General features: G+C 48.3%; 1 protein-coding gene across 1 annotated transcript in view; it reads left to right on the top strand.

Annotated features, from left to right (window-relative positions):
* The first annotated feature begins 638 nt into the window (after window positions 1-638).
* The window catches only part of SINHCAF (SIN3-HDAC complex associated factor), a 75,366-nt gene continuing 65,610 nt past the window's right edge, over window positions 639-10,394 (top strand). The window contains exon 1 of the mRNA XM_059682486.1: window positions 639-813. Within this exon, the coding sequence (XP_059538469.1) occupies window positions 807-813 (7 nt within the window). The 5' untranslated portion in view covers window positions 639-806. The remainder of the gene's footprint in view (window positions 814-10,394) is intronic.

Raw genomic sequence — 10,394 nt, 5'->3', positions numbered from 1 at the left:
ACCTGGCCAAGTGCCCAATGCCGAGTAGGTGCTTAATGACTGTGCCACCTGGAGGCCTGCGTGGCTGGCTGCCCCGTTTGCACGGAGGTGCAGGCGGCCTGGGAGCCGAGCCCCGGCAGGGACGCGTGCGAAGTGCCTTCCAGTGTGTCTCAGTTCTGCCTTTGCCACGCGTGCCCTTTGTTCAGAAATCCCTGGCTGCATCTCCTGATTGTTTCCTTAGGATGTTTTCCTAGAAGTGGGATTACTGGATTGAAGGCTGGGCACATGCGTAAGGCTTTTGGTTCAGAACCCCCCCCCCCGCCCCCCGCAGTTCACAAAGGAATCAGCGTCCCAGCTAACGGGCCCCAACTGGGTATTATCAGGCTTCCTTTTTATTTTTTTTACCATCTCGGCAGAATAAAAATGATATTTTATTGGCCTTTCTTTGTGGTAGAGATTGAACTAATGTTTAAGAAACACTCTGTGGAACCCAGAGGGCGGGCAGGAGACCAGCGAAGCTCGCCCTTCTGCCCCGGTGTGGGCCCAGAGCACCTGTGCGCGGAGAGTTGGCCTCTAGGTTGTATACACCTGAGCCCGGCCTGAGAGGCCTCCCGGGGGGGCAGGGAGGAGAGCGGGCTGCCCTGGCTTTCCTAAGCCTATTTTCATCTCCTGATGCCAACTAAATGCTCTCCAGCTCGTGACACACCTGCATACCCGTCTTTAAGGACAGCAAGAAAAGGCAGAAATGGGGTAACGACTGGCTTCAGCTTTGAGTCCTGGAGGAGCAGGAGGAGTGAGGGGTGAACTTGGAAGGATATTCCCAGAAGATGAGAGGTAAGTCCCTGGGGGTCGCTGCCAGCGTGGGTGTGGGGGATTGTCCTGGAGAGGCTGCGTGCAGTGTGCCGCTCACAGGGCTGGGTCCCTGAGGACGCCAAGGGCCTTCTCCCGGCCGCTGGGGGATCAAAGTGAAAGTACAGGGACAAAGGGAAGTGGTGAGGGAGCGGAGGCCGAGGGGGCGTGAGCCAGGGGGGGCGGGAGGGCGAGGGGGCCTTTCCCCAGCAGACTGGGAGGCCGACCTCTTCTTGGCCATGAAACAAAGAGGACTTCTCACCCAGCCCGCCGGGAACCGCGCCGGCTCCCAGGTGTGCGCTGGGCTCTCACGGACCGTGAGGTGTGTGTGTGTGTGTGTGTGTGTGGTGGTGTGTGTGTGTGTGTGTGACTGATGCACCGATGTGGACAGACAGCTGTAGTTACGAAGCTAACTCCCCCTTCCTCTCACCTAAATGTATAGTCCTCATTGCGGCCAACAGCAGTTCCTCCATAATAAACACACAGAATGTGTTTCACGGGTGTTGTTTTTAAACTTTGTGGGGCGAGTTTATTTTCTTGATTGCTTTAGCATTTCCTATTAAAGTCTGAAGTTGAACAGTCAGCCTCTCACAGCAATCTATGCGTTCTCTGCCCCTTTAATTCTTCTAAAAGGACTTAAGTCAAATACACAACCGTAGGTCTTAGAGGTTTCAATGAATGAACTCAAAACCTCATCACCCCTAAAAAATCATTTGGTGACTTTTTGAAACATGACCGTTTCCCTGCCTCCCTCTTAGGGGACTGATTCACTGGGGCTGAGACAAACCCTGGAACTGGCATTTTAAAAAGCCTCCCAGGTGATTCTCAAGTTGCTGCTACAAAGACCAACTTTGGGGAACTGATGTCTAACTGTCTGTGTTTCTGTTTGTTTTTAAACGGAGTTTGGGGGTGGCAGCGGTGCCTGCTAAGATATTAGGTGGTGTTTTGCATTTCTGGAACACATTCCTCCTCCACCTCCCTCCCCACCCGCCCTGGGCTTCCCCTGCCTGGGCTCCCCAGTCCTGACCTGATGTCGGAGCCCCGAGCCCTCACTCCCCGTGTGCCTCTGGGTTCCCATGATTCCTGGCTTTCCTCTCCAGCAGCATGTTTCGGGCTTTCTTTTGTGAATGACAATTGGCCTTTCTTCTTATTGTCTTTGAAAGCCCTGCTGCCACTCAAGGTGTCCTGACCCTGGGCCATAGGATCCACGTCCCCAGTGGGCGCCTGGGCGCTTCTGATTCTCAAACCTGCCTCGCTCACTGCTTCCCTGGGGAGCTCCCCAGACCCCCACCTTTTAACTGCCTGCTACGTATTTACTCTTGCATGTCCCATAAAGCATCTCAAGGTCAAATATTTCTAGTATCTTTTTTTAAAAAAAATAATACTTTCCTTCCAGTTTTCTTTTTTTCCCCCTCCCACTTTCCAAGTTCTTCTGGCTGGGTTAACGATCAAATTAACAGAGATGGATTGACAGGAGAAAGTAAACGTTTAATACATATAAGTTCACATAGGCATGAAAATTCCAAAGACCAGAGGCGACACTGGGGATATAAGGCATTTGGGGGAAAAAAGAGGGGGGGTGTTATATTTCAGAAGTGAGAATGGGTGAGTCACAGGTGGTTGAGGAAGAGAACACAGGGCCGGAAAGTCCTCGCTGGGCAACTTAGGAACAAGGGGAGAGGGTGTGTACCTAGCTAATGGCACCCCCTGAAGCCCTCCTGTTTACCACACTTAATTCAAATTGGGCCGAGGCCACTTCCTCAGATTCCCTTCCTGAAGCCGGTTTCTCCAAATCTCTTGGGCAGGAAAGGGGGGAGGGTCAAAGGCTCCCTCTGGGTCTTGTTTCGTAGTGAACAGCTTAGAATTGATAACCCAAAAAGTGGCTTCAGGGGGGCCCAGCCTTGGTTCCCTTCGCTGGCACCTTGGTCCTCTGTGTGTGATATCTCAGAGAATGGCTCTGCCAAGTGACTCAAGCCAGAAACCTGGGGACAACACTTCATTCTTTAAAAGCCAGAGTTCTAGGCTCTGGGGATCCAAGAAACACCACCCCCCCCGCCCACCCCCCCCCCCAACCTCTGCCCTCTCTGAACATGTATTCTAGAGGGGGACGAGCAATTAGTCTTTAAATCTCATGGATTTTAGTCCTTTGTTTCTCTAGACATAACTTTGCCTCTTCAGTCACTGCCATAGTTTAAACCCCCCTGGGTTTAGTATAATCTTTCTAAACCCAAATCTTAAATTTTAGCCTCCAGTTTTCGCTCTCCCTTCAGATAAAGCCCACCTTCACAAATCTGGGCTAAAAGGTTTTACACCTGCACCCTAGCCGGTTTGGCTCAGTGGATAGAGTGTTGGCCTGCAGACTGATGGATCTCAGGTTCGATTCCTGGGTTGCAGGCTCCATCCCTAGTGGGGGGCGGGGGGCAGGGGGAGTGTGCAGGAGGCAGCTGATCAATGATTCTCATCATTGATGTTTCTATCTCTCTCTCCTTCTCCCTTCCTCTCTGAAATCAATAAAAATATATTTTTAAAAATAAAATGTTTTACACCTACTAGGCCCTGCTGGCCTCTCACAGCACATCTCCACCCACTGAAGCACTCTCTACGCAGTCTCTGAATTACAGCCACACTTCACTGCACTGCTGCCCCCTCCACTCCCCCGCTGCCTCCTCGCCCCTCCCCTCCCTCCTGTTCACTCTCCCATCAGCCTCCAAGGTGGCCCCATTGATTTCTGCCTCCGAGTGTGCATGCCCTGGTGTGTGCGCTGGGTTTCCTGATGTTGCTCTGAAGGGGAGATTATGGCAGCAGTGATGGGCCCCTGACATTAGGTTCCGTAAAGACTATGGCTCCTGTTAACATAAGTAACATTCAAACCTGTAAAGAATTTTTGTGAGTTTATTTGAGCCAAACTGTCGACAACGGCAGGGAAGCAGAATCTCAATGCATTGAGACAGTGCTCCAGAGAATGGTGGTTTTTCACCTATTTTTATAAATTACCCAAGTAGGAGATGGACTAGGTGTACCAATTAATAATGCGGATTTTGTAATCAAAGAAAACACAATAATTTCAAGAGAAACATCAAAAGTGCTTAATTCAAAGTAATGTCCATCGCTAGCTACACATTTCCCCCATCTTTTAGGTAATTTGTGGATAGCGTCCCAGTAGAATTTTTCTTGTTTTGAGGCAAACCATTCAGGGACCCAATTTTCCACTTCTTCATACGTTTTGAAGTGCTGCTCAGAAAGTGCGTGTGCCATCGATCGGAACAAGTGGTAATCTGAAGGAGCAAGGTCTGGTGAATACAGCGGGTGGGTTAATACTTCCCAGGCAAGATCTTTTAATGTGTCTTTAACTGGCTTTGAAGTGTGTGATGGTGTGTTATCATGAAGCAAAATTACTTTGCCATGTCTTCTGGAGCATTCTGGTCGTTTCATGATCAAAGTATGGTTCAAATTGATTATTTGTTGTCGGTATCAATCAGTATTAATGGTTTCACCTGGTTTTAGAAGCTCATAATACACCACACCTTCCTGATCCCACCAAACACAGAGCATTGTCTTCTTTCCAAAGCTATTTGGCCTTGCAATCGATGTTGATGGTTGACCTGGATCAACCATGATTTTGTGCGTTTGGGATTCTCAAATCCACTTTCCACCACCAGTCACAATTCGATGCAAAAAAGACTTTCTTTCATGCTGTTGAAGCAACATTTTACTGATGACTTTTCGGTTTCCATTTGTCTTTCGTTCAGTTGATGTGGCACCCATTTTCCTCCCTTTAAAATCTTTCCCATTGCTTGTAAATGATCGGAAATTGTTTGCTGCGCAACGTTTAATCTTTCTGCAAGTTGTTTTTGAGTTTGACACACATATTCATCTAATAATGCTTGTAATTGTTGGTCTTCAAACTTCTTCAGTTGACCTGGATGTTTTTTGTCTTTCACATCGAAGTCATCACTTTTAAAGCGTTTAAACCAGTGTTCACAAGTATCTTGAGATGGAGCATGTTCATCATAAGCTTCCTAAAGTATATGATAACTTTTTCTTCAAAATGATGAATTAAAACTTCCCGCAAATGCTCTTTTTTTGGCATGAAATTCGACATTTTTAAGCATAAAAATATCTATGATGTTAACACTGTCAGCAAATTTGACATATGAAGTTTTGAAGCTTGTTGTCAATACAACAAAGTAGCATACATATCAAATCGCATATATATCAACACTAGAGGTCCAGTGCATGAAATCTGTGCATGGGAGGGGGGTATCCCTCAGCCCAGCCTGCACCCTCTCCGATCTGGGACCCCTTGGGGGATGTCTGACTGCTGGTTTAGGCCTGATCCCTGTGGACCACTGGCTCCTAACCACTCACCTGCCTGCCTGCCTGATCACCCCTAACCCCTCTGCCTGCCTTCCTGATCACCCCTAACCGCCCTCCCCTGCCAGCCTGATTTCCCCTAACCACCTCTGCCTCGGCTCCCACCACCATGGTTTTATCTGGAAGGAGGACCGGATGACTGGAAGATGTCCAGTTGACCTGGTCTAATTAGCATATTACCCTTTTATTAGTATAGATATGTATAACTCCATCTATTGAAAAAAATCTGCATTATTAACCGGTACACCTAGTAAGTGGGTTACATGAAATCCATTGGTGATAGATTAGGGAGGTGGGAGAAAGCAAAGTGGGGAAACCTCTGGGGTTGAATAAAAAGTAAAATGATAGTCCACCCAGCAAGGCTCAGTGGCTGAGTGCCGACTTATGAACCAGGACGTCACAGTTTGATTCCCCATCAGGGCACATGCCCAGATTGCTGGCTTGATCCCCAGTGTGGGGTGTGCAGGAGGCAACCGATCAATGATTCTCTCTCAACATTGATGTTTCTATTTCCCTCTCCCTCTTCCTCTCTGAAATCAATAAAAAAAATTTTTTTTTAAAGTAAAATGATAGACACATGGTTCTTTTACATAGGTGGGCATAGGATAGTTAGCAGTCAACAATTAACAGGAAAACAATAACAATGAGGGAATTTGTGGTCTCTATCCTGGCACCCTGCTTGCACCCTGAGGGGTCCGGAAAAAGGGAAGTTACAAGTTACCCAGACATTCCACAGGAATGTTATCTTAGATGCAAAAAGACAATAGGCTCAGTAAAGATGGAAGTTGATCTTTGTCAGGGAAGATACTGGCCCAGGACATGACTACCCACCGTAGACTGCTTTTTAAAGTTTTCATGTCAGGCCATCCTTTGTGGTTACTTTAGGTCTCTTGAGTTTGCAAGGCCGCCACGAAGGCCTTCCCTGAGTTTGTCAGGTTAGCATGTGGCCCCTGTTCATCCACAGTTATTCCTTGGGGCTCTCTTACTCCCTTGCTCTGTGGTGAGCCGGCTGCCGTGCTGTGAACTGCCCTGTGCCGGGCCGTGTGGGAGCAGCAGAGCCAGGCCTGCAGCCCACCGCTGTGCGAACTGAATCCTGTCAGCTTCCCTCTGAGGGGCCTGAAATCAGTCCTCCGCCAGTTGAGCCTGTGGCTGAGTTGCAAGACATTTGGCCAGTGAGGTGCCTGCTAGGCCAGTGATGGCGAACCTTTTGAGCTCGGCGAGTCAGCATTTTGAAAAACCCTAACTTAACTCTGGTGCTGTGTCACATATAGAAATTTTTTGATATTTGCAACCATAGTAAAACAAAGACTTATATTTTTGATATTTATTTTATATATTTAAATGCCATTTAACAAAGAAAAATCAACCAAAAAAATGAGTTCACGTGTCACCTCTGACACGCGTGTCATAGGTTCGCCATCACTGCGCTAGGCCAACCCCCGTGAGATAATAAACACGTGTTATTTGAAGCAGCTATGTTCTTGGTCGTTTGTTACAAGGAAATAGGTAACCAGGAGCACTCTGGCCCCCTGCCTGTCCTCCATGCCAAATTCAGCGCCCTCCTGCATTGCGGAACCAGTGGTCTTCCCCCCTGTCCTCCCTGCACCTGCCCTGAGTGTTGTAATTAGGAGTTTGTCCATAGCTCGGCCCCCAGAAGGTAGGCTCTGTAGGGAAAGGAGGGAAGGGAGGAAAGAAAGTCACCATGTTCCTTCTCAAGACTGGAGGCCTGCTGTGCTTCTGGCCTCACCTTGACCCACCCACAGTGTCCACAGGGGATGTCCCTAGTGACGCTGGGACCCCAGGAAGAGGCTCAGGCCAGCATGAGCAAGCCTCCCGCCCCCACCTCCCCCGACACACACACACACACACACACGCACACACACACACACACACTTGCACATGTGCACACAGGCACGCACCACACACAGACACTGGGCCCACTGCCCTTTGCTCAGGAGGAGGGTGGGTGCAGCCGCTCCTCGCCCCCACCGTACACCCCCGCAGGCTACACTTCTGTGGCTTTTCTGAATGAAAGGTGGAGGCAGAGCCACCCAGGACTGAGCCTTCCACCTTTGAGCCTTTGAACTGCCGTGTTTCTCCACCCTTGTTTCCTGCTAACAGAACTGTTGTGAGTTCCTGGAAAAAAGAAAAAAAGAGCAGAGCGTTAGAACGTCTTGCTGCTTTCATTTTCTGATGACTCAACCTGTAGGCCAGTCACTCTCTCTGACCTAACCCTGACATCGGAGCAGGGTGCCTGGGGTGCTGGGCGGCACCTCTCTCTGGACCGGTTACCAGCACTGTCCGGCGGCCTCGGGTCACTCTCCTGGGCTTTGCTAGAGGGAGGGCAGCTGTGTCCTCCTGGTGGCCCTTCTGTTCCCTGTGCCGGCTGTACACTGCCACGGTGGCAACTTCCCCGTCTCCCCTCCTACTCCCTCACCCGCCCCGCCCCCACCCCCAGGCCTGTCTATTGTGCCCAAGTAGGATGAATGAATGTTTGAGAGACATGCCCGGGTATGAACACACCTCTGTCTATTTAAGAAAAAAAGCTTCCAAATCACATTGCACCCTACGGTGCGCGCTTCTGTCCTCCGGCCTTGCTCCAGCGCTCTCAGCATTCCCCCCCCCCCCCCCCGCCCTTCCTCCTGCGATTGCTTTCTGCTCAGCTGCTCACTGTTGCCAAGAGGGTTATGCCCATCAGCTGCGCTCAAGACCTGTAGTGAGGGCCAGCGATCTGCTTTCAGGTTTGAGTCTTCCCATTGATGATTTTTGACCCTGTTACCTGGCCATCCCAGGCCTCACCTTGGATTGGGTCTGCTAGAAGCTGTTTTCCCAGTGGTTCTGAGATTAAAATTAAAAAACCACAAATAGGAAAATGCATGGCATATAGAAGTAGTAAAGTGTCCAATAAATGCTTCTTGTCATGTGTTCTAAAAGGACCTGAATGCCCTGGCTGGTGTGGCCCAGTTGATTGGAATGTCATCCTATGCACTGAAAGGTCGTGGTTTGATTCCTGCTCAGGGCACATACCCAGGTTTCGGGTTCCCTCGCTGGTCAGGGTGCATATGGGAGGCAGCCAATCACTATTTCTCTCTCACATAGATCTCTCTCTCTCTCTCTTTCTCCCCCCCTCCCTCCTTCTTTCTTCATCTTTAAAATTAATTAATTTTTTTTTAAAGTTTAAAAAATTTCTTAATAAAAAAAGGGACCTTAACAATCCTTATGATTTTTCCTTGGAAATATATAAACCAAAAGAAGATTTTTGATGTCCAAAATGTTGACAAAGTGCCAGTTAGCTTGTTTGTTTGCTTGCTTTAGGCAGGGGGTGGAGCAGGAGGAGGTCCAGGGTGCTGTTAGGGTGCGACTGCTGCATGGGCTTTTCATCGTTAGCCTCGGCAGCTCTGGGGTAATGATCTGGAAACAGCTGCTCAAATGCCTGAGGAGTGGATGTGTCGGAACCTGCCACGACTCCCAGGTGGGAAGGTGTTTTTCCCATTTGTATTCCGGTCTCTGGGCCTCTGCACAGATAAAAGGGAAATTCAATGGCTAACATGCAGCACAAACTGTCATTGCCGGCAGGTAGGCAGGCTCAGAGGACCTGCGTCTATCACTCAATTTCCAGATCAGCAAACACTTGTCTTTAAAAATTAATTGTCGGGTGGGCTAGGTGAGGTCAATGAGGAGAAAAAGGGAACATATGTAATACTTTCAACAATAAAGATTAAAAAAAATAAAAACAAAGTGTATCCAACTTTTTTTTCATTGTCCAGAGTAGCCATGGAGGGTAGAATAGCAAGTCATGGATTTCAGTAGTCTCTTCAAATCAGTCCAGATGTTGGTCTAGCGCCAGTGGTTGGCAAACTCATTAGTCAACAGAGCCAAATATCAACAGTACAATGATTGAAATTTCTTTTGAGAGCCAAATTTTTAAAACTGAAACTATATAGGTAGGTACATTGTTATTAACTTAATTAGGGTACTTCTAAGGCTTAGGAAGAGCCACACTCAAGGGGCCAAAGAGCCGCATGTGGCTCGCGAGCCGCAGTTTGCCGACCACGGGTCTAGGCCCTAGACTCTAGGGCAGTGGTTCTCAACCTTCTGGCCCTTTTAATACAGTTCCTCACGTTGTGACCCAACCATAAAATTATTTTCATTGCTACTTCATAACTGTAATGTTGCTACTGTTATGAATCGTAATGTAAATATCTGATATGCAGGATGGTCTTAGGCGACCCCTGTGAAAGGGTCGTTCGACCGCCAAAGGGGTCGCGACCCACAGGTTGAGAACCGCTGGTCTAGGGTGTGTGTGTGTGTATTAGTGCCTGACGTTAAACATAACCAGAAGAGGAGCCAAACACATTGTGTTGACACTTTTAGATAATGAAATCAATGAAAGAAGTTTCTGTACCCGCGGAAAATCCATTATTGCAACACTTCAACTCTCAGTGTAAAAAAAATCACCCTCGTTCTATAAACAACAGTTGAATCAAGAGCACATCAAAATGTGGGTTCTGAAGTCTACACACCACCTCCCTCAGCATAAACAGGGAGGAGAAGCATAAAAAACACCATTTGGACGGTGGGCTAGGTGGCATTTTGTAAAACAAAAGTCAGCCATTCAAATACTTCTCCAAAGGGGCATCTAGTTCCAGCCAGTCTCCATCCATGATGTCCGAACTTGCCCTCCTACCAGGGTCACTCAGAAAGGGTTTAGCATTTAAACTGACAGATGCCAGTCATCATGTATAGTAATTGGTAAGGCACTGACAGAAAACAAAGCGGAGATGTCAGAGGAGGAGGCTGACAGTGTTTGACTGGTAGCGCGAACAGGACTGTGTTGCTTTATTTAGGTCATGAAGTCCAAGGTTCTCAGCTTTGCAGATCCCCAAACCCCCTTTTTGCTGTTTTGGAGGTAATCGCTCGGGCTCACCGTGAGAGCTAATAGTAAACAAACTCCTAAGAGACCGAGGTGCAAGCCAGCTGCCAATTTGTAGTTTTACAGGAAGAAACACACTGCCAAGAGGACCAGATGGCCAGCCCAGTCTCCCTTATGGACGAGGGGTGAGACAGGTAAGCTGGGATCATAGAAGTCAGAGACCTGAGTTCAAGATCCGGATCTCAGAGGTCAGTCAAGAAACCCTGTATTACTTTAATAAGTGAAGATTCAGGTTACAGAACAGTATGTACAATGTAAC

Source organism: Myotis daubentonii, chromosome 2 (assembly GCF_963259705.1).
Source record: "Myotis daubentonii chromosome 2, mMyoDau2.1, whole genome shotgun sequence".
NCBI lineage: Eukaryota > Metazoa > Chordata > Mammalia > Chiroptera > Vespertilionidae > Myotis > Myotis daubentonii.
Note: the sequence above shows the minus strand (reverse complement) of the source record. Positions and strands in the feature narration are given on the sequence as shown.